Genomic DNA, 24,710 nt, shown 5'->3' on the forward strand with positions numbered 1-24,710 from the left:
CTTTTTCTCTCTGCCTGCTCACTCTCTGATGGAGAGGGGCTTCTCTAAAAGCACAAAATGGCTGGAATGCAGCTGAACAGATTGGAGTCTTAAAGGTCCACTCTCAAAGAGTACAGCGCAAATTACAGCCTCACAACTCTCTACGGCCAGCGAGGACCTTCATTATTGTAAAATATTAAACAGTTTATTTCCCGAGGACCTTTTGTTTAGAAACGATTTTCTCAGATGGGTGGGAAAAGTACCTTTTGGATTGTTTTAAAACCTAAATTAGTTTTTGCAGACTTTGTTCATCTAGACTGAATGTTTTTTTCTGTCGCATATTACAGTTGCTTTTTTATTTAGCCAACATTGCATAGCTCATTGCATTACAAGACAACAAACTAAGCAATTCAGGGCTCCAGACTAACATTTGAGAGCAGTGGCACCAGCGCCACTAAGTTCTACAGATGGTGGCATCAGGAGCAGATTTGGTAGCGCTGGGGGTGGTGTGTGGGAGTATTAAAATATAGATCATTTAATCATAAAATTACTATTGTTTTGCATTAATAAGTGCAGTTACTAATAATATTACATGTTCATTTCTTGTTTATTGTTTATATAGATTTGACAGTAAAGCACTAAGCTTGAGTTAAGATACATACAAAATTTACTTTTATTAACAACAGTAACAGGTGCAAAATCAAATTTTTATATAGAAAAATTATATATTCCACTCTTATTAAATGTACCATTATTCTTCTAGTATATGGAACTGACCAACTTCAGTGATTGTGTGATTTAGTAGCAAAATGAAGAAGTTTTTCAAGGCACTTTGTGACTTTTTCTTACTTCATACACAAAAAAAAGTGTAAAATTCTGGCAAAATCGGATTTCTTGATGATTTGATGTTTTATAATAGTGATTTTATCATTTCAAAATATAGAGAAAAAGTAGAAATGAATGACTAATAAGCCAATAAGTGTTCCTCTGCTGCTGTCTACTGGTTATAATTGTGATTTTATGTATTTTTTAAAATTGTACATAAGTGTTTGCTTACCACAAAGTATATTTTGGTCATCCCATTAAAAATAACATTCAAACTGGATCATTTTAGAGCTTTAAAGTGTTGGAAATAGTTGTGTGAAATGCTTGAAAGCCATTGTAAAGTGCTTGAATTTCTCTCTCAAAAGGTTGTACAAACTCTGAAATGAATGATGTAATGCATTCGACTATTTCTAACACAACACCACGGTTACAGTTAGCGTTACCGCTTCTGGTTTCCTGACGTATGTCAGTGCTGTTTATTACAGAGAATTCTGTGCAGAATTTGAATTATTCTCACTAGATCTCGCAGCAGCCTTATCATTGTGCAGCGAATTCAAACACTTCTCACTGGATCTCGCAGCACTGTTGCATCTGTGCAGTAACAGTGTCACGAAATCAACTTTGGCTCCCGAGTAAAGCTGTTCTGAGCTCGGACAAGTTTGTTTGCGTTCCGTCCTGCGCAGCTGAAACAGTGCGGTTTAATTTCGCTTTAGTTTCGTTTGCCGTTTGATGTTTCTCACATGCAACAGAAATGGCAGCGCTTATGAGTTGGACAATGCGGTGGTCCAACCGCAACTTGCAACTTGCTAAAAAGCACGTTTCAGAAGCGCTTCGCTAAAGATAGGCGCCTCGCCTATTTTTGAGGTAAGAGTGTGCGCTCGAATATGGTCTAGAACCGCTCTAGTGATACTTTGATGTCATACACCGATCAGTCTGCGCATCGCTGCTTCAAGTTGAACACACCTATTGGGTTTGTGGTGGTGGTGTTGTTGTGTGCGCTAGGGAACGTAAATGCGCCATATGTCATTGCGTCGCTATATCATTGATATCGCGATATGACACTTTTTTTATCATGTAAAAATTTATACCGGTATTATCGTGGATGGTATGATATGAGTTGGACAATATATGACTATATAATATGACAATAAACGCTTTGAATCCTTGAAAATGGCACACCCCTAACTTTCGGTATATTTTTTATTCGCTGTTTGAATAACTGTGGAAATGAAAGCGTAGCTTACAATGTTTTTATTAAACTGTGATATAGTTAAATACAAATTCAGTCGTGTTATAATATTTTATGACATGATTACCTCCATATCTGGTACTTGCTAAAAAGACAGGTTTATGATGCACCTTGGGTAAAAATTAGGCTACTTTTAGCCTTAGCCTGGAGTTGGTTCACCCTCCGTATGCGTCTGAGTGAGAGTTTTTCTCCGGGCGCACAAGTCCCGAGCAGTTATTGACCCACACGGTGACATGATATTGACGTGCCATGCAAATGAGCAGTAAAAACCTGATTGAGCATTCTGTGTTTATTTATTTTTCTGGTTGCCCATGCCTAAATCTGCCACTGCATACTAGTGCTGAAACGATTAGTCGACATTATCGACAACGTCGACAATAAAAAAAATTGTGGACAAATATTTTTGTTGTTGAGTAGTCGTTTGATCTCATATGACCTAATGTAAGAACCTGCAATAGCGTGGTTTGACCAGTGTGGCGCTGTAGCGCAAGACTGTAATTCAGCTCTCCTGATGCAATTCAAGAGAAGAAGACAGCGCTTCAGAGTCAGACAGAGCAAACGCAGCCGAACCTGAGGCTGCTGAGCGGCGTTTGGATGAATATGTAAATATATACTGCGCGCTGTCAAGTCAAGTATGCTTTATTGTCAATTCTTCCACATGTACAGCACATACACACAGAGAATTGAAATTGCGTTACTCTCAGACCCTTGGTGCATACAGATAACACTAACAGTAGAACATAAATACAGATATACAGATTAAATATAAAATACAACTATACAAATAAGGTAAAATGTAAAAAAATATAAAAATATATATATAAAGCAGCACAAGGCACATGGCAGATAGAGTGCAAACCAGTGAAGTAAACAACAGTGCAGATATAATGATTTGTAGTGCAAAAGAGCTTATTTAGACTGATTAAAGTGTGTGTGTGTATTTAGGAGGGGGGAGTGGGAGAGTCCGTCAGAGTTCAGTGGTGCGTGGGGCAAAAGAGGGGAGGGGCAGCAATGTCGGGAGGGAGTTCAGCTTCCTGACAGCCTGATGGATGAAGCTGTCCTTCAGTCTGCTGGTCCTGGCCTGGAGACTCCGCAGTCTCCTTCTGCAGTTCAGTACTCCAGTAAAGTCCAGTCACGTCACGTTTATTTATATAGCACTTTTATCAGTGTTTCCCCTGCCATTACATTGGGGGTGCCCCGCCCCCCTTGAAGGTCAAGTTAATTTTAATTACTTTTATTTTCTCTATAGCGCCAGATCACAACAAAAGTCATTTAAAGTTACCTTTTCTATCAGGGTGTCCGCGGGGTCTTAAAAAGTATTAAAAGTTGATAAATCAATTTAGAGAAAATGAAGGCCCTTAAAAAGTATTAAAAAGTCTTAAATGCCATTTTCCAAGGTATTAAATTTTGTATCATCTTTTCATTAAGTATATTTGTCCGAATAGTGGGGTTCTGTGTAGTTTATTTATGGAATCCTGCAAGATTTGACGTCATCTGTTTCAGCGCTCACTGACTGACTGCGCCGCTGTGTGATAGCGCGGGGCTTGTTGATCCCGCTCTGGCTGAATTTCTGACCATTATCGCATGCTCCCATCCGCTCCCGCGATTTTTTGTGTGTGCTCCCGCAAACATTCTAATATTGTATATTATTTTCGCGCATCAGGGCGCCGCTATCAATATGTGGCGTATTTAAACCCCTTTTGAATGAGCGCTAGCAGTCGCAGTTCACTTTCACGTTCGATTTCGCGATCGCGCGCTCACTGTGTAAAGGGAGCACATCCTACGATAAAATATATGATCAGTCAACTGCAGCTCGTGTTGGATGCAGGGTTGTTGTTGTTGTTTTTTCCACGAAATTGGGCTGCTTGGGCTGCTTTGCCATGGGCTGATTTTCCCCAGTGGGTTAAAGGTTTGAAATATTGCATAAATTACATTTGGTTGAAATGCTTGTACTGAAACATTTTGCATTCTAACTGTAATAAAACTGTGCTAAATGTTTTGGGCCACACTAGTAGGAAGCATTTGAGCTGTGTTTATGATAAATGTGCATAACAGTGACTGTAAAATATGTATTTTAGGGATGGAAATTACATTTTTAGATTTGGGACATGGTAATTGCGCTACTTTGGGCTGTTTTTTTTTTTTTTTACTGGCATGGGCTTGGGATGCACAATTAAAATGATGTAATAGTTGTGATCATTATTTTACCTTCCATGATCATTCAGACACGATCAGCTGCAGTACTGACTAGGCATGGGCCGGTATGAGATTTTGACGGTATGATAACCTTAAGCAAAAATTTCACGGTATTGTCGTTACAGCTCTAAAATGTGTTAATTTTAAATGACTGGGTAAAAAAAAAAAAAAAACTTTTTTCCGCTGAACCCAATATATTTTGTTTTTGAGAAACGATGGTGCTGTCACAGGTGCGTGGTGGGGGCTTGTAGTCCGTAATGGTCTGTATCCCCTGCCACAGGCTCCGACTGTCTCTGCTGTCGCTGAAATGATGGGCTATCCTCCTTTCCTCTCAATAACAAAATAAACAGATCAAAAACTGACAGCGGTGAGAAAGCAGCAGTTTAAAACGCATCTGATCACAGCGATGTGGATGTTTGCACGAGCTCTGCAGTTCAGTACTCCAGTAAAGTCCAGTCACGTCACGTTTATTTATATAGCACTTTTATCAGTGTTTCCCCTGCCATTACATTGGGGGTGCCCCGCCCCCCTTGAAGGTCAAGTTAATTTTAATTACTTTTATTTTCTCTATAGCGCCAGATCACAACAAAAGTCATTTAAAGTTACCTTTTCTATCAGGGTGTCCGCGTGGTCTTAAAAAGTATTAAAAGTTGATAAATCAATTTAGAGAAAATTAAGGCCCTTAAAAAGTCTTAAATGCCATTTTCCAAGGTATTAAATTTTGTATCATCTTTTCATTATGTATATTTGTCTGAATAGTGGGGTTCTGTGTAGTTTATTTATGGAATCCCGCAAGATTTGACGTCATCTGTTACGACGCTCACTGACTGACTGCGCCGCTGCGTTATAGCCGGGGCTTGTTGATCCCGCTCTCGCTAAACTTCTTACCATTACAGCATGCTCCCATCCACTCCCGCGATTTTTGTGTCCGCTCCTGCAAACATTCTGATATTGTATATAATTTATCAGGGCGCCGCTATCAATATGTGGGGTATTTAAATCCCTTTTCAATGAGCGCTCACAGTTGCAGTTCACTTTCACTTTCACTTTCGATTTCGCGATCGTGCGCGCACTGTGTAAAGGGAGCACGTCTTACGATAAAAGATGTTTGTCAATGAGCTCGGGATCTGTTGAGGAGCAAATCCTCCAACATCTTGTCAGTTATCTCTCCTTACTTTTGACCAGTGATCAGTCAAACTCTACTCTGATGTTCCCTGGGGGCTGCACACCCATCGATTCATATGCCAAAGCAATAGCTTCCACGAGCCAATGTGAGAGGCTTTGCTTAGATATGGGACTCCCTCTGTGCGGGGGTTCCCATGAAATAAAGAGCCGGTCGCTCTTCCGGAAAGCACTGGTCCTGGTCATATATGTCTGTAATGCACGAACCGGACACCAAGCATTCAACCTCTGATCCTCGGTGGAAGAAAAAGGTGGAGGGTGAAAATCGGACAGCTCCACCATCTCCGATGTAAACGTAGGGAAGCACTTAGGCAAAAAAGCCGGGTTCGGTTTAAGAAAACCCTTATCTCCACTAAGAGAGAATTTAGTGCACGAGGAATGAACCGAGAGTGCATGTAGCTCACTGACACATTTAGCTGAAGCCAAGGCCAAGAGCAAAGCTGTCTTGAAGGACAGCAGCTTCAGGGAAATACTTCCCAGGGGCTCAAAAGGGGATTGAGACAGAGCCTCCAGCACCATGGAGAGGTCCCATTCAGGAACAGTTCTCCTGGTAACGGGCAAAGAACGACGGGCACCCTTCATAAATCTGCGGATTAGACGATGCTGCCCGACCGTTGAGCCCTCAAAGCCCACATGACAAGCAGAAATAGCCGCCAGGTAGACCTTAATAGTGGAAGAAAAAGACCTGCCTTCATCCATAAGGTCTTGTAAAAAACACAAAATATCAGGAACTGAGCACTGATATGATGCGAGACTACGCCCATCACACCACCCTTCAAACACCTGCCACTTACAGCCATATAAGGACCGAGTAGACACGGCCCTGGCATTCTGTATAGTAGCAACCACACGCGGGGGAAACCCTAGCGCGTTTAAGTTTGTCCTCTCAGGGGCCAGGCCCAGAGAGCCACCCTGTCCTGGTGTGGGTGATAAATCTCCCCGTTCGCTTGAGATAATAGATCTGTGCGGAGGGGGAGGCGCCATGCCTGGGCATATAACAGAGGAATTATCTCTGCCAGCCACGGTGCTTTGGGCCACCTGGGTGCTATCAGAATGAGAGTCAGGCCCTTCTCTCTCACCTTGGCCAGTGTTGGAGTTATCAGGCACAGGGGAGGAAAAGCGCACAGCAGCACTTTGGGCCATGGGTGGGCCAGTGTGTTGACCCCGAGGGGTGCGTCCACGTCCTTTAGCGAGAAGAACATAGGACAATGGCTGTTTTCACGTGAGGTGAATAGATCTACGGTTGCCTGTCCGAATCTCATCCATATCAAGTCCTCTATCTGAGGGTAGAGCCGCCAATCTCCGTAGAGTGGATTCCCCTCTAGAAGGTCCGCTCCTCTGTTCGGAAGGCCTGGAACATGAGTCGCGCATAACGACAGGAAAAACCACCTGCTCCACACTAAAAGCTTGTGAGCTAGAGCGTGAAGTTTTGATGAGCGCAAACCGCCCTGGCAATTGATATATGCCACCGCTGTGGTATTGTCGCAGCGTACGAGCACATGATGCCCCTGCAGGCGAGGCAGAAAATAATTCAGAGCTTTCCATATGGTCATAAACTCTAAATAATTTATGTCACTGAACGTAGTCTGCTCGGCCACAAACCGTTCACCGTTCTGCCCTCCTGGGTGGCACCCCAGCCTGCTAGGGATGCATCTGTCGTCACGACTTTCCGCAACATCGCCGTCCCCAAAGGGGTTCCCTGTGCGTAAAAGCCCGCGCTCCTCCAGAACTGCCGTGCAGGCACGCGTCACTGTTACAGAGCAGCAGAGATCGAGTAACAGGCTGAAATGTAGTGACAAAACCCATTTCATGAGCGCCCTCATTCTCAGAAGTCCCAGAGGCAAAGCCTGGATAGATGAAGCCATTAGACCCTGCAGTCTGAGACATGTGCGATATTGCACTTTTGCTCCCTCTCTGAACTGTGACACACAGTTCATTAGAGAGCGAACACGCTCTTAAGACGTGCTCGCATGGAGACTGAGCTCAGCTCCAAGCCCAGGAAAATCACACTCTGACTGGGTGTAAGGTTGCCTTTGTTCAAATTCACCCTGGACCCGAGAGATGTGATGTGAGTGAGCACGACGGGTGTCCTGCAGTACTTTCACCTTCGATTCGGCTATGATGAGCCAATCGTTTATGTAGGGAGCTGTGTGGTGACACTGCTTGTGCACTTTTTCCTCACTGTATTCCCCTCTGAAAACAGGGAAACAAGCACTGGGCTACACCGGGAACAGTGCAACCCGTGCCAACACTGAACACCATGACTCCGCCGACAGATAACTTCCGTTGTTTAAACGGGGAAATACGAGGGCAGAACTGGTGTCCGGAGGGCTGGCCACCCGTGAACTTGAACTCAAAGCCACCTGTGGCCGTGCAACAATCCAGTAATTGGTTTTTTTTTTTTTTTTTAATCTGGCCGCACAGAGGGAATCTGGCGCAGCGCAGGCTTCCTAGGAAGGCAAAGTTTAAAACCCTCGTCCTCCTTTTCCTTATCGTCACAGCGCTGCTGTATTAGCGTGACGGCAGGCCCGAAGAGAGCCTGGTCAGGCTCGACCGGCAATTCTCTTTCAGGGAGAACGGAAAGATTAAGCAACAGTGCGTGCTCTCCGACCACCAAGAGAGCCATAGAGCGCCCGCTTGTTCGGACAGTTTGACGGGCATTACGGAGAACAAGGTGATTCACTGTGAGTAACTCCTCCCTGAGAACGCGGGTGATGGCGACCCTTTCTTTTGTTATCCCATGCCGACCAGCAGTTCGCTGGTAAGTGGATGGCAGGGAGGAGACGCTGAGGGCTCTTACCGCCAAAGCCGGGGCTTAATAAGAAGCCTGATGAATGGTCGCTGAAAAACAATCAATTTTGCCATGTGTTTAGCACATTCAGAGAAGATGGGGAGAAGCAGCTTTCTAGGGCCGGGGAAGGCTCCGAAAAGTCTCCAGTCGTACGAGTCCTTTTCCTGGTCCGACGCATTTGAAGTACTTCAAATTCAATATTGAGGCGAGCGGTCGCTTGCTCACAAAACTCGAGGAGGACCGATTAGGGCAGAGCCGCAGGATCATAAATCTGAAGGACTACGGATGACGGGATGGCCTCCTCATCCTTCGAGCCGTAGAGACGGCATTTATCGTCCGCGTCCCCGGAGCCAGGCGGCCCGTCGATGAAATGCATTGATCGGCCCGGGTAAGTGAGGCTGCTTCACGGGAGGCCCCCGGGAGCGCACTGGTGACGCCTTAATCCCTTCTGAGTCAGACAACCCCGAGAGGGCGCCGCACGCGGCCGGGCAGGCTCGCGACAAGTTGTCCACGGTACTAGCCAGACTCGGTTTTGAAAGAGCCAATAACAACGGACAGTGGAAAAGGACAGGTAAGAGGCGGGTAGCCTAGTAATTAGTGCGAGCGTGGGCGGCTTACAGAATAAAAACAGCTGACCTGGTAAATTGACAAGCACGCCTGGCGGAGGCTGATCCAGAGATGTGTCCTCCTGTAGATGGTTAAATGAAGTCAAAACCGACGAGCTGTGAGTAAATTCCAGAGGTCGCGAGAAGCGATTGTCAACTGGAGAATAGCGTCGCGTGCAGGCCTTATATGCTCTCAGGTAAGGGGGTGGGGCCTTACCTGGCATTGGCTGCGCGCTGCTGTCTGTCTAGCCAGATTTGGTGCAATTGGTTGCTTCTGCAGAGGTCAGGTACGGATGCCCTTCCCATAGGTGGATCTCGAACACGAGATGATGAGAGAACTATCTCTTTGCCACCCTGATGTAATCTTAGCGAACTGTGATAAAGTTCTATCAGTAAGTCTTCTCTGACAGATGTCATTGACTGTATGCTTTTTATGACAGCTAAGGAGTGCATAATATCACCCTATCAGGTGTGACCCATAGACTGTATGAAACATGGATGTAGTGTCCATGACATCACCTGTAGGTTTCTGAAGAGCATTTTTGAAACTGTTCTCGAAATTGAACAGGAGAATGCACGTTTTAAACAGCTTATTTTACAGGTAAGTTAATCGCCGTTCTAATCTAATGCGCTGCTGCACTGTAACGCACACACATTACAGACAGTAGCTCGTACATCACACGCGCACATCCCACGCGCACAGAATCATTCAGCGCGGAAATGTATTGTCAACACTGTTCTGTGATTTCTCAATAAAATAGCTTAGAAACTGAAAAGTTCAAGCATATATTTCTTAACTAAATCCCACAGCTTCACTACTAGTAGAGAGACGCTGCCAGGTAGAATTAATTCACACATGCAATCGCTTTCACTAATGCATTCATATTAATGTAATCTTTACTGCTACTTTATCTGTATCTGATTTAGAATGAGCAGAAATCTGTGAGAAATATAACGACTTATAGCGAATATAAAGACAAAAGAACTGATAAAAAAGCTGTTATAGGAGCAACAGCCATGTGGGCAGTGCTGTGTCATATGCCATAGCTGTGCACAAGGTGTTTGTCACAGCTCCAGACTTATTTGTTCATTAATGACGTCATCGACTCGACTTTCATCACATAAAAGTCGACTTAAAAAAATCAGAAGTTGTTCAACCCCTAACACACACACACATACTTGAATTGTTGCTCTAATACATTTAATATATTGATAAATTCATAGCAACACAATCTTTTAAATGAAAAATATTTCAGTTCAATCATGCATGAAAAGGCTAATTTTCTTTTTGAGTGTAGACATGATTGGACTGTGTTAACTCATTTATTTGTATTGAAAGGTGATGCACCACCAACATGTAATTTTGTCAGATCCCTCTGTTTATAAAGCATATTTTGTTGAAATGTACAGCTTTAAATGCTGTTTAGCAACAGGTGTATTCAGAAAGCATCTCTAATGGATGTTTTTAAAATGTCACCAGGAATTATGTAAAATTTTTTTTTACTGCATGTTACTACTATTTGTTTCTTTTAAAATACATTAATCTTGCCTTGAAAATAGCAATATGGCAATAAAAACAAAGAAATATAATATATTGATAACATGTATAAGTTAGAGTGGGAGTCAAGTCTATACACTTATTTAAGTCTGTGTGCAGTGTTTCCCCTGCCTAAAGTCAAGTTAATTTTGTTACATTTTATTTTCTATATAGCGCCAGATCACAACAGAAGTCATTTAAGGTTTACCTTTTCTATAGAACAGGTTCTACTTTGTTCTTTTATTAAACAAACTAAATATCCTTATGTTATTTATCTTATTTACACGACGGCATGTCATTTCTGTTTCTACATGGTCGCTCGTTCTGCCCTGATGCACACACAGACACACACACACACAGGTGAGCACACTCCCACCAGCGGACAGAGAGCGCGCGTCAGAACCACCTGAAATAGTGCACTGCACTGACAAAAGATGCACACTTTGTGGATAATTGTCATAAGAAATGTTCCAATGTTTAGTTCAACAGGGCTTGAATTTCAGCGCGGGATTGTGCATGATTCCCACAGTTTATGCGCTTGTAATGCAGGAAATTCCTGCAAATATTTCAGCGTGAAAGACACTCGGGACAGATGACGGAATGTATCACTTGCAAACATTCAAGTGCTCAATTCAGCAATTGCGCACTCTCTAGTCCCTTTCACACTGCTCGTTGATTCTGGAAAGTTTCCAGAAGAGTGCCCTCTGTGAGAACGCAAACACGTCCTGGGAATGGGGACCTAGTAAAATTGCCGGGATCAGTCCCGGAACGAGCCCTGTGTGAACAAAAGCCAGGACCAATGCTGTAAAGAGTGTGTCGTGGTGATGATGCACGTTATCGTGTGACTCTTTTACCGGGTGTTTTGAAGGCAGATTAACGTTCACAATGGAAAAATATGTGCAAACTGTAATGAAGCAGAGATCAGGGAGCTCCTCACTATCTGTGCTGAAGCTGAGATCGTTCGCCAGCTTAGTGAAATGGTAATTTCACTTTACGGGTGTCTTTACGGGATGTGTGTGAACGCACGCACGATTCCGGAAAATCACTGCCAGTGTGAATGAACCAGAATCAAACGATCCCGGGGGCACATTATCCATGAATTTTCCGAAATCTCTGTGTGAAAGAGGCTGGTGAGACCCCTTTCACGATAAATAATCGTCATATTGCACACCCCTACCTTGTGAAAGCGAACAGTCAAAAGGAGAATGCAACTTTGTAACAATTTCAGTCCCTGTTTCAGAACGAAACAAGCAATCTGTAGGTCCGAAAGCACCCATAGTGCTGCTTAACTTGTACATTTTTTAGAGCCTGGAACAGAAGCCGGATCATTTCATAATTTCGACAATAAGTGATGATGCAATTTGAAATTTAAATGACACAGTTGTTCATCTCGTTTTGTTGTTGTTGAAATGGGTCGTACAGTGGAAGATAACCGTGAAGATAATGTTGTATTTCATCTTTTCTTCCCCTTTGAGTCAGATGGATGAGGAAGGCTCCAGCACTACAGCGATGACCAAGACCTGGGGCTTCCGCCGGAGCACCATTGCTAGGCGGGAGTTCATAGAAGCCATTGGCTCTGGGGACAGCAGCCCTCCCATCCAGCGCCGCAGGGGTCGCCCATCCAGGGGCCGGGGCCGAGGCAAGCGGGCTGATGAGAGCGGCGTGACCGCTGTAGCCTCTAAACGAGGTCGAGGGGGTCGAGGACATGTGCTGGTTCCTGAGCTCACAGCCGCAGATAAGCCAAGCAGTGAACATGAAGCTCGGGTAGATGCAGAAAGAGTGCAGTGTGTCGTTGCAGAGCTGAAATCAGGCGAGGAATGTGCCAGTGAAGGAGTCACATCAGATCGAGCCGAAGATAGCGATGATCTCAATCTCCAAGAGATTCGTCAGCGGGCTGTGGCTCGAAGGCTGCAAGAACTCAATCATGAAGATAATGTTGATATGAGAAGTGTAGAAGATATCGACCTAGGGGTGAGATTACTGATGAAACAGGAAGTGAATGTGTTTGATGACACGGATATCACATCAAAAGGAGAAAAGGTGTGTTCTTCCACAGCCACAGGGGCAAGTGGGAATTCTGTGGCTGCAGCAGGAGCTCGGAAAGCCACTGGAGGTAGAAGGGCTAAAAGAGCAAAGAAAGACTGTGAGCTTGCAGATGAAGAGCATCAGGATGAAGAACAGGAGGAATTCTCAGAAAATGGCGAGGAAGACACTGAAAGGATGAATCATGATACTGTCTGCTGCACATGTCAACAAGGACACAGTAACAGGTGAGCATCATGGGCCTGTTGATTTTTGCAGTATGATCAGAAACCGTTACTCAGGAAGGAACTAATTTAGTGTTTTTATGAGAACCTGTGGTGTGATACGTGTGACATGAAAGTGCAGGTTTTAGTGACCCGGATTAGAGGGTCAGTATACAACACTGCCATAGACAATAGTCGATGTTAGGAATGATAAGCTTGACCAACCAGAATAAAGTAGAGCTGAGAGAGCAGAGAGCTGTGTAATAAATAAACATGATAAAGATGAACATAAAAGGGACAGATCTTCCAAAAAACCTCCATCGTCCAACCCTGCTGTGGTTAATCATGATGCTGGCTCAACATTGTGATGTCTGTCAGCCATCGGCCCAACCCTACACCACAGCCATATGGCTCTTCATCAGACAGTGAACACGTATACTAAGGAGCCCTTAAATACTAGCAGAAATTACATCAAATGATAAACCACATGACACACACACACACAAAAACCCACAACAACAACTAAACCCTCAGGCAACGAATTACAAAGCTGAAATAAAAGTGAAAACATAAAATGCCAAGAACAAAGCACAACAATCTAACATACACACCTGTGGCCTGTTTTGAGTTGACAAAACCTGACAAACCCAACCTGGTTTAGATCAGGATCAGCTGTTGCACAACGCTCGCTATAAACATTCTCTGTCGACTCAGGTTTGATCCAGTGTCTGTGAGGCGCGTGCACCTGAAAGTGAGACACGTGCTGCAAACAGCCAATCACACGCAGCATGGAAAGCATCAGTGTGATGGACTTCTCGCAAGAATCAGCGCAATTCACTTCTCTGTTGAAGATGAAGAGATTATGAAAAAATACCACGAATAAAAAACACATTTGCAAGGCAGGAATAAACGCTGCAGTGAAAGTTTGAGAAGGCAGCTACTGACTATATCAAGGCAAGTGAATCAACTGAATTTAAATCATTTATATTACAAGGAGCTCAAAAGAAAACAAGCTTCATCAGTTTGAACAGCTTTATATACTGAACCTTTGTATTTATATCTATGTAGTTATAGCCTGTTAATTTAAATAAGTTTAATATTGTTAACTCATATAATTAATTATATGAATATATTATATGAATTATACATAATTATAATCTATAAAGTGTAAATATAATAAACGGCATCATTAATGCAAAAAAATGACGATTATCAAACTCTTCATTAAGACTATTAGATGATAATGTGTAGTGTTGTCACGGTACCAACATTTCCATATTCGGTACCAATACCAGTGAAAATCCACGGTTCTCGGTACCAAAGCAAAACAAAAACAAATCAATGCCGTTCTTTATACTTATTTAAAATTGTGTTTCAAGTTTTTCCACAAGTAATACAAGTATAAAAAAAAAAAGTAAACAAGTTTCACCCAAAAGTTTTTGTCATAGTTCTGCTGCCACTGAAAAACATCTGTAAACTGTTGTCTGTTTTAGGGTTTGCTGGTGTGTTTCAGGATCTTCCTCAGTCTGCAGCTGTAAAAGGAAAATATAATATACTTGCATATAAAGCAATGGGCTGAGTCTGACCAAATGCAACATTAGATCATTGACACCATCTATTTTAAGTCAAGTGTATATCAAATAGATGGAAACTGTAGCATTAAAAACACTTTACAATAAGATTCCATTTGTTAAATAACATGACCTATCAATTAAACAATAGTTATAGCAATTATTCCTCTTGGGGTTAATTTCCAAATTTACTAGTACATAAAATTGAATGTTCAGTCTGTTAAAATGATTTAATGCACAATGAGCAAACATCAATGATCAAGTGTTTGTATTAACTAACATTAAAAAACATTAATTAATGTTGTAAAAATATATTGTTCACTCACTGTAAGTGAGTCATGTTAATGAATGTTATCTTATTGTAAAGTCTATACAGGATAATAATTTGACTATACTTTCATTTAATCCAAACTGTGTACATATTTAAATTTAAAGGGCTTTTAAAACCTGCTAGAGTTATCCAGCCAAGAATAACAACTAACTAAGACTAAAGCCCTATTCGCACGGAATTAGTATTATCTGGGGACCTTGTGTGATTTTGAAATTACCCCCCCACATCTGAATTTCATGTGGTGCATTCGCACGGGATAAGCGAAGCCTGTAATTAGCTTAAAAAAAGCCCAGAACTGCTTTTCTGACGGATTGATATGACATACAGTAAACAATGTTAACCATTTGTACATTCTCTAACATGCATATTTTAGATTCACAATTCATTTAAAAGCCTCTGGTGTGTAAAAATAGTAAATACCATTATGTCCTCCTGTTTTTTATGACATACAGTAAACAATGTTAACCATTTGTACATTCTCTAACATGCATATTTTAGATTCACAATTCATTTAAAAGCATCTGGTGTGTAAAAATAGTAAATATCATCATGTCTTGTTTTTTTTTACCCTAATAAAAGTTATAGGAGCATTAAATAGTTAATAAAAAAACTTAATTCTAATGCTCATTTTATTAGCGTTAGCCGTGCTTATGCTAACGATTAACTACGCTAACGGTGATGTTTATTTCAATCCGACATTCAAATTAAACTATGGAATAATATTCATAACAGAAGATCTAAATAAATTTTTTTTTATTGAAACTTACCTGCTTGAACTCTCATTTGATCCAGGTCTTCAAAGTGTTTTGTTAGTTTGATGTGTTTCCTCCTTTTGAGGTCGCCACGTCTCAGTGCTTTTATGAAGAGAGCGCATCTGCGCACCTTTCGGATAGCGAGCACATCAAGATCCGGGTTGACCGGGTACTCGGTACCACTGGTACTTAAAAAAAACCTGGTACCGTAATGTTTTCATTTTTTTAGTACTGACTTGGTACCGAAGTACCGGGTCTTTTGACAACACTAATAATGTGATTAAAGTATAAATCCAATAGCCTTCACGCTTTAAAAGCAAACGGTTAATATCACCCCCTCTACGAGGTAATTTGACAGCTACAATGCCATTGTATTGTAGTGTGGAAACAATGTTTAAATCTAACTAAATGTTGTGCTACTGGACTTCTAGGGTCATGCCTCCTAATGGCACTTCGATGTTTGGCAATCTGCATTTTGGGTTGTCTGCTAGTTTTACCAACCTAACAAAGTCCACACGGGCAGTGCAGCATGTAAATAACATTAGAGGTCTTGCAAGAAATCGTTCCTCTGATCTTAAAAGTTTTCCCTGTACAGGGATGCTTAAAAGTTTGTGTTTTGTAAGTAAAATTACATTGTTGACAACCTCCACACTTATAGTTACCTGAAGGAATATTAATCAAAAAATGTGTTGGCTGAGAGACAGATAAATCAGCCCTGACCAGCATGTTACGTAAGTTTGGAGGTCTCTTAAAGGCAACCCAAGGTGGTTTAATGAAAGCGGTGTGAAAGCAGCAGTTTAAAACGCATCTGATTACAGCGATGTGGATGTTTGCATGAGCTCTGCAGTTCAGTACTCCAGTAAAGTCCAGTCACGTCACGTTTATTTATATAGCACTTTATGCAATAGATAGCCTTAAAGGTACAATATGTTAGATTTTCGTAATAAAATAACCAAAAACCACTTGCAAAGTGTCAATGACGTAATATCCGCGCTATCGGTTTCCGCTTGTAGAAACTATGGCAATACACGTGGACAAAAATGCTGCTGCAGTTAAACTAAATTCATTACAGCTGTCGCAAATAAAATGAAAATGAAATCAAAAGTGTTGACTGCAGCGTTAAATTTAGATCTGCTCAATGAATCTTTTTCCACGTTTTTACAGTGTTGCGTGTTATAACCAATCACACACGAGTCTGTTGAGTTTATGAATGCAGGGGCCAATCAGAGGCGTTCAGATGAGTCATCGCAGAAGCACTGGAGTTTTGTTCAGTTCGCGCGCTCGCTGACTGAATTCTTTCATCATAAACAACAAAGTGTAGATGTACGTATGATGTAAGTAGGAGATTCATTCATCAAACACTGAATAGACAGCTTTATTGATTATAAGGGCTGAGCCTGGTTTCTCCCAATGTTTTCTTCTCCATTTCTGTCACCGATGGAGTTTTGGTTTCTTTGGCTTGCTTAGTTGGGGACACTTGACTGATTGCAGCACTATTGAAGAGAGCTGAACTGATGATGACATCACTGAATCATCAATGAACTGACTTTAACTGAAAACTGACTGTTATTGTCTTCTTGCATTATTGACAAACTATTTTCCCGTTTGACACTGTAAAGCTGCTTTGACACAATCAGTATTGTATAAAGCACTATACAAATAAAAGTCACTTGACTTGATTCGTGCTAGACTGAAGTCAGTCATACTGTTCCTTGGCAATGTAACTTAATCGTTCTTTGCTCTCTTTCTCTGTATAATTTATTCGCTGTTTGAATAACTGGAAGGTACAGGTAATAAAAAAAATATTCATTACATCTGTGAACATGATTCGGACATCTCTGGATGGTGAAAATCACATCTTCCCATCACTCCACTCCTTCAGAGCGTCAAGCATCACCTTTGTTATTGTTTTGAAAATGCGACCTCTAGCGGTGAAAACTTACATATTGTGCCTTTAAATCAAGCAGCTTTACAGTAATAAACATGAAAAACCAGAGTCAGTGAAGGATTACAACTTGATTTTCTGTTATAAAGCAGCTCTCCAGTGTGGAGCTAGCTAATGATAAAATCTTTTTATTAGTGGGAACCAACAGAATAAATCAGTGCAAATAGTTTTAATAAAGCTCAAATAGTCTTCAGTTTACACAGCTGTTAGGCTACATTTACACTAGTGCGCGTTCGTTTTAAAACACGTAACTCAGACAGAATCATGATTTCTATTTATTTTCCACTGATTTACTGATGAGCATTAGCAGCTTCCAGCACTGTCTGCTTGTGTTCGCTCTTCCATGATCGCTGCTCTGACTTCAGCAACATTACATGGCCAAAACACACATTAGACGGCAATCGGAAGTTATTACAAACACTCGATGGTGGTTTAAAGTGAGTTTTGAGTAAAAGGGGAATATAAATATTATTTATTGTCTGATGTAGCATGATGCTACAGTGTGCATGAATGGTCACGTAACACGCACTTGCGGTCGTGTAACGTTAGTATGAACGGACATCTGCATATGATTGGAACTCCACGCAGCTCCCGCGCTACTCTCCATTGGAAACAAATGACTTCCGGTCTGTCGGAGATAGTGGAAAGCCGGCTTGAAACACTGTGGAAACGGCAGTTTGACGAGGATTGTTTTCATTTTAAAACAAAAACGCACCAGTGTAAATGTAGCCTTACATCTAGTCGGAGATAGTGGAAAGCCGGCTTGAAACACTGTGGAAACGGCAGTTTGACGAGGATTGTTTTCATTTTAAAACAAAAACGCACCAGTGTAAATGTAGCATTACATCTAAGGGAGCTGGGACGCATTTACACTACAGCCCCACGTGTGAGCCACATCTCTGAGTGTAACCGGTGACGTGGACCGACTGTGCAGACCGATCGGTGTATTACAGTACCACGAGAGCTATAGAGAGCAGACTGCTCTGTATGCTTTCGAATCGCACTCGCAGATGTCAAACACTGATCGATCTGCGACGCGCCGCTTCTAATAAAAGTTATGCCTTCTTTCTTTGCGTGAACATTTGGGTGGTGTTATGCAAATCTTCCCACATCGTGACGTAGACATGTGGGGGCGTGTTAGAACGAGCCGTTTTAGGTAGGCGTGGTTGACTCTTAAATTTTATAAAGAATATCTCTTTGGATTTGAGACTTTAGTCTTTGCAACTTTACAGATCTTCTTTATGCACCAAGAGCTTGTAACACTCCAAAGAGAAAGGAAAAATTGAAATCGCATCATATGACCCCTTTAAGAGAGATTGTTGAAAATAAAATTATCTAAAAATAAAACGTCTTATCACTTACCTTTATTTTGTTTCTTAGCCATATGACTTACAAAAGGAGAAGTTAGGCAGAATGATGTCATTCAGTTACTTTTTCATATAGACCAATTTCGGTGTTTGCAAACAGTGAAGTGTTTTTGTGGGCGGGGTCTATCTGGTGGCAGAAAATTACAGTTTTAAAGTAGCGGTCTATGGAAGCCATGCAATAAAAAATGTAAAGGGTAATTTTGAGTTTATATTTCAAAATTCTGACTTTTTTTTTCTCGCCATTCCGAGATTAGGCTATACCTCACAATTCTGATGATTTAAAAAATCAACTCGTCATTTTTTTTTCCCCTCAGAATGGACAAACTCACAATTGTTGAGTTAAGCGGAAGTGATTACCTTTATTTATTTGTTAGAATATGTATAACTAAATATTTTAACTAATTGCAAAAGCTGAATAATCAAAGTCTACTGATTAATCAGTGAAATAATCGACGATTAGCCGATTAATCGTTCAAATAATTGGTAGATTAATCGATTATCAAAATAATCGTTTGTTGCAGCGCTAGAACAGGGTGATACGATAACCCATGTAAAAGCGTGTTACGGTCCGTACAGTTTACAGAATAAACTAGTCTCAGTACAGTCCAGTAAATACATCAAACATGTTACTTTTGGAACATGGTTACTTTTGAATTTAGAACAAGATTTATATGTGATGATTTTTATCATACACTCTTCAGAGCACAGTCAAAATACAGTTTCTGCTTCCAACACTCATGTGGCAGCACTGTCCCAGAGCGGTAATGAGGGGAACATGTGAGTCACGGAGAAGGGAGGGTGGTTATGTTGTTACTGGTAATGCTATTGTGTAAACTCTTAAACTTAACCTCTTAACCACTTAAACTATACCTTGCAACCCGCATTATTATTTTACGTGCATTCAATTGAGTTAGCGCTAATAGACTTGTGTATTGTTGTATCAAAATGTGGTTAGTTTCTGTGATGAGCCAGGTGAGAACATTGATTGTGGATTTCAGTTTTGTTCTGTTTCTCACTCTTATTTGATTTTGGAGAGAGTTGATCTCTTATTCAAGAGATTATATGATGTTAAATCAGTTTTCTTTATTCATTAAGCTTCTTTGTGAATTGATTGAAATGGTAATGCATATTCATATTAGTAAGATTTTTCATCCCCTACCAAACTAACGGCTCTGTCTGTTAGGTTGATGATCTGCTGTGACTCCTGCCAGAAGTGGCGTCACGTTGACTGTGTCGGCGTCGAAGAGTCTTGTACTCCTCTCCTGCAGAGGAACAGACAATATGTTTGTCCCTCATGCTCCGACGAACAAGACGCCACGAGCAAGAACAGGACGACAAATGGTCTCAGTGAAAAACATGAAATCGACTCAACTCATGTGGTAATTTTCTTTTTTCTAATGATCTGCTTTTGAGTCATTAAGTATATCAGAATATGAACGATGTGTATTCTCTAGACCCTGATGAGGAAAACCATGTTCAGTGTTCAGCCGTGTTCAGCCCTGCTCCTGGGGACCCACTGTCCTGCAGAGGTTATTTCCAGCCTGCTTCAGCACATCTGCTTGTGTATTTTCCAGCAGTCCCGCAGAGCTTGATGAGCTGCTTCAGGTGTGTTTGATTAGGGTTGCAGCTGAACTCTGCAGGACAGTGGGTCGAACACCTCTGCTATAGAGTATTTCTGTTTCACAGTAGTAATACAAAGCACTTCTAAAAGATTAGCCACATCTACAAAAGAATCCTGTACTGTTCTCCATCAATAACTTATAAGGAAAGTGCATTTCTAATAACAGTTGAGTTCTCACCTTTAACAAGCAGGCGTAGTGTTTGGCAAAATTTAAAGGAATACTTCACACAACAATGAAAATGATAAATTTACATGTCGTTCCAAATCTGTATGACTTTTGTGTTCAGTTGTAAACATAAGAACATATTTTAAAGTCTTTCATTGTGCGGACGAACGAATGATCTTCTGTTGTGTCCCACAAACGAAAGAAAGCATACAGGCATGAAACGATACCTCTCTGTACGGTCAGGAATGCACCGAAATGAAAAATCTGGACAGAAACCGAAAATTCTGGATGCACATGACCGAAAACTGAAACCGAAAATGCTTTTTAATAATTATTTATTATTTTATTAAATAATATAAAATACAAGCTAATAAAATAAACACACTTTTGTGGAAAGTAAAACAATAAAATTGGACAGAAAATATATTCATATTAAATATCAGTATATTATTTTTATTCAGTTCTTTGCAACAGAATCAGATTTAACAGAATTTATTTTATCCAAATAATGTATAGTCCTACGAAGCTATTATTATCAGAGCATGTGAGCAGAGCATTGCGTCACAATAGGGCAGCGTCATTTAACCAGCGTTGCCCACTAGCTGTACTACTGTACTAGCTGTACTTCAGCATGTTACAGCACAGTAGCACTACTGCAGATACGATCAAGTATACTACCTGTTTAGTTCCTGTTGGCAGGTTATTTGAGTGGACTTTACTTTTCCGGTGAGCATGAGTGTTCCGCACATTCCTAGAGCGGAATATTGATCGGAGCGTCACAACAGTGCATCCCTAGTGGAGGTTAGCACTTGGCGATATGACGATACAGATCTGATTCTACAGTTCCTCACAAATCTGAGGTATGGTAGTAACTAGTGGAAAAGGGGGGCATTACCTGCTGACACAAAAATGGTCTACTGCATGTGACAAACAGCAAAAAATGTGTGACATTTTGATTTATTGAATATTTGTATTAGGGTTAATTTTGTCTTTTAGTGTTTGTCTTGTCAAATCTCCTTTCATCATGTTTAGTCAACATTATCCTGTTTTTTGGTCAAGTTTAAGTTGGCAAAGTCTGAGCATTTTGGTCTTATCTTAGTCCAAGAAAACATAAGTATTTAGTCTAGTTTTAGAGCAATTCAAGGGTCATGGATGTTTTTTTCTTTTGTGGTTTTTTGATTTTTATTAACTTCTTTTAATATCAAGCACATCCCATTCTTTACTCTTGGATTCATCCGTGTTTCTTCATCACTCTCAGTTGTTAACAACTTGAAAAAATCTGAAAGCAGTGTGGATTTATTTATATACAGAAAAAAATTGGACAATTTTATAGGACATAAGACAACAATCTGTATGATTAATTTGAAAACTACATTGTGGATGCCTATAAGATATATCATAATACAGAATCGGCAGATTGCCTGCCCCTACTCCTCCTAGGGTTTTTATGCAGTCGTCACCAAACTTGGTCAGTCTGATGCCAACACACTTAAGATTCTAAACTGTGCATGGATTTTCTCACTATTACTTGATCTAATCTGTGAGTTGTGTCGCAGGTGGGGATTGAGCAGCTGGTGGAGGATGGGATGAAGGCAGAGGAGAAGGCAGCTTTACCTAAATGCATTGGTCCAGGCTGCAGTAATGACTCTCTGCCAGAGTCAGTGTACTGCAGTCATCAGTGTATTGTGCGGCATGCAGCGGCAGCCATGAAGTCTCTCTCTGAACCCAAAACTGAGACAAAGCCTGCTGCCCCATCAGCTGACCCGCCTCTCAAGGTAAGTCTATTTCAGTGTAGCTCCGATCTGTGGTAGAAATCATAACACAGATGATTACATTGTCATGAAAATGAAGGGGAAAAGGAAGGAAATCATTTAATCACTATCATGCTTTGGAACACAAAAGAAGGCATTTTGAAGAATGTGCTGTTTTAAATTGTGGCCATATCCTGCTTACCAAAAATTTTAGATTAGTTTATCTTGTCAGAAGACATCCATTTTACAGGGCTCCAGACTGTGCCTAAAACATTAGCGTTTACGACACAGAATATTAATTTGCGAGTGATATTTTTGCTGAGATATATATAAATTTACAATTTATGATTTAAACATTTTTTCCTGCTTGTTTTACGATAACATCTTTTGTTATGTTGACGTAATAAACTGAGATGATGCGCATCAAAGTTTTAGTGGAAAAACGATCCTCATCTCCGCCGAACGCCAGCGTTGACGGCACACCTGCTAATGAAAAATGATGTGTGAATGAACACTGAAGTAAGCGCAGGAAAGCAGTGTCTATTTCATGCACAGAATGTGAACAAACTACAACACTGTGTGGACATTAACAATATCGTTAACGATTCTCGTTTATAATCGATACAAACATGGTTTCTTATTGTCAATATCTTTAGTCCAGTGGTCACCAACCTTTTTAGGCCCAAGATCCCTGACCTCGGCCTTTATGAAAGACAAGATCTACCTATTGAAGAATTGATAGAAAAAGACATCCCAGACTGTACTTCAAATTTGAGGCCTTTTACTTAGCATTTTAATTAGTGATGCGCCGATCATAGCCGATTCAGAATTTCTTTTCTTTCTTTCTTTTTTTTTTTTAACTAGCAAATTGGAATCTGATACTGATATTTAAGCAAATTTATTTATTGCTCTCTGACAGCAGGTGGCGCCTATGAACAGGGTTACCAGGTTTTCGCAATAAAACTAGTCCAATGCGTTTCGAGGAGGGTTCCCCTGTAAAAATCGCATTCCGGGGGTAAAATACACGTTTTTCGGCGGGGATCTTCATTGACGTAATAAACGGAGACGTGCAGAAAATCTTACTTTTCTGCACGTACTTCTTACGTTTTCTAAAAGTACTTTCTTACTTTTCTATTTCATGCACAACTTAAACTATAACAGGTAAAGCTGTCAGCTGTGTGGACATTAACAATATCGTTAACAATTCTTGTTTAAAATCGATACTAAGATGGCTTGTTATCAGGATCTTTAGTGTTGTTAATGCGCAAACTTCATATTATTTGTAGTGCACTTGCCGTCCAATAAAAACAAGAAGCTTTGTGCTCTGCTACCTTTTAATAAACAAAGTATCATCTTTAAAATTTTGCCAAATTCATAACGAAATTGAAACAATAAATGCTTTAATGCGTTATGAGCAATCGCTTTAGCACCTCAGTTCAAGCAGCACGTGAACCCATCGAACCCATCACTTTACCACTATAGTACAAAATAAACATGAATGGACACCAAAAGGTATATTATAAGATACATAAGATACAACTGAAATGTCTCATGGAATCGCTCATTCAGTGTTTGAAACTGCGGAAAATGTGGAAAACTTGTAAATAATGCCACATAATCATTTACCTCAGAATAACCATTGCGCATCCATAAGCTCATCAGTCAGTCAGAAAAAAATAACTATAAATAGGAGCATTTTGCTTAATTTATGCCCTATATCGCATATTAATATTTTTACTTAACCTGTTGTCTACATGATAAGAAAGAATGCAAGCAGCTAAAGATAAAATTCAACACCTCCTATAAAACTGCATGTTACTAATGAAGAAGAACAGACTGGATGTGTGCAAGACATATGACAACATTTATAAGATGCATTGAGCAGAAGCCCAAACTACACTCGATGGCCAAGTGATGTGATATTGGCACAGATTCTGTGCAATAAACAATTCTTTGTGACTGTTTAGTTCCTATTTTAAGTGAACCTTAAAATGCTGATGCTGTAAAAGGAGGGGAGACATAAACACAATGCAGTATGACTGAAATGTTAAAGTGTTAAAAAATAAAAATAAATAAAACACATGTATTCCATGGCACATAGAATGGACACTGGTGGCTTGCCTGAGGAGGTAAATGAAATGCTACGTAACATTTTGTTTACAAGCTGTTTTATTGACGTTTTTCCGCGATCGAAACACTGATTGAGTGATTACATGAGGAATGAGATGTTCATTCATGTATATTTCACGTTAAAACTAGTAGTAAAAGAGGAAGGGATGATCGTGCTCCACGGTGCTGTTTGAACTGAGGCGTTTATACAGTGATCTGTCACGCCCAGGGACGTGCACAGACATTTTGAGGGGCAGGGGCTCTAGTGGAAAAAAGGGCACTTCTGATATTTATTTTAATTTTTTTCACTTCAAATTTCAAATCAACAAAGACCTTCACACTAAAATGAAGTTAATGCTAATTTGTTGTTTTACAGGAAAAACACTGCAAAAAATAATTAAAACACTGCAAAATTATGAAGTTATTGTTTATGGCAGGACACTTCATGTACTGTTCAATTGTGAGATTTTGCTTCCATGTCTTCTTT

The 24,710-nt window shown here is 40.7% G+C and overlaps 1 protein-coding gene across 1 annotated transcript in view; it reads left to right on the plus strand.

Moving 5' to 3' along the window:
- LOC107694856 (death-inducer obliterator 1-like) overlaps positions 1 to 22,138 on the plus strand; it is a gene marked incomplete at its 3' end in the record, with an annotated part of 26,379 nt that extends 4,241 nt beyond the window's left edge. Inside the window, exons 2-4 of the mRNA XM_016494548.1 lie at positions 11,844 to 12,634; positions 19,760 to 19,955; positions 21,920 to 22,138. Of these exons, the coding sequence (XP_016350034.1) occupies positions 11,844 to 12,634; positions 19,760 to 19,955; positions 21,920 to 22,138 (1,206 nt within the window). The remainder of the gene's footprint in view (positions 1 to 11,843; positions 12,635 to 19,759; positions 19,956 to 21,919) is intronic.
- Between the last annotated feature and the right edge of the window lie 2,572 nt (positions 22,139 to 24,710).

Source organism: Sinocyclocheilus anshuiensis, unplaced genomic scaffold (assembly GCF_001515605.1).
Source record: "Sinocyclocheilus anshuiensis isolate Anshui unplaced genomic scaffold, SAMN03320099.WGS_v1.1 scaffold342, whole genome shotgun sequence".
In the NCBI taxonomy this organism is placed as follows: domain Eukaryota; kingdom Metazoa; phylum Chordata; class Actinopteri; order Cypriniformes; family Cyprinidae; genus Sinocyclocheilus; species Sinocyclocheilus anshuiensis.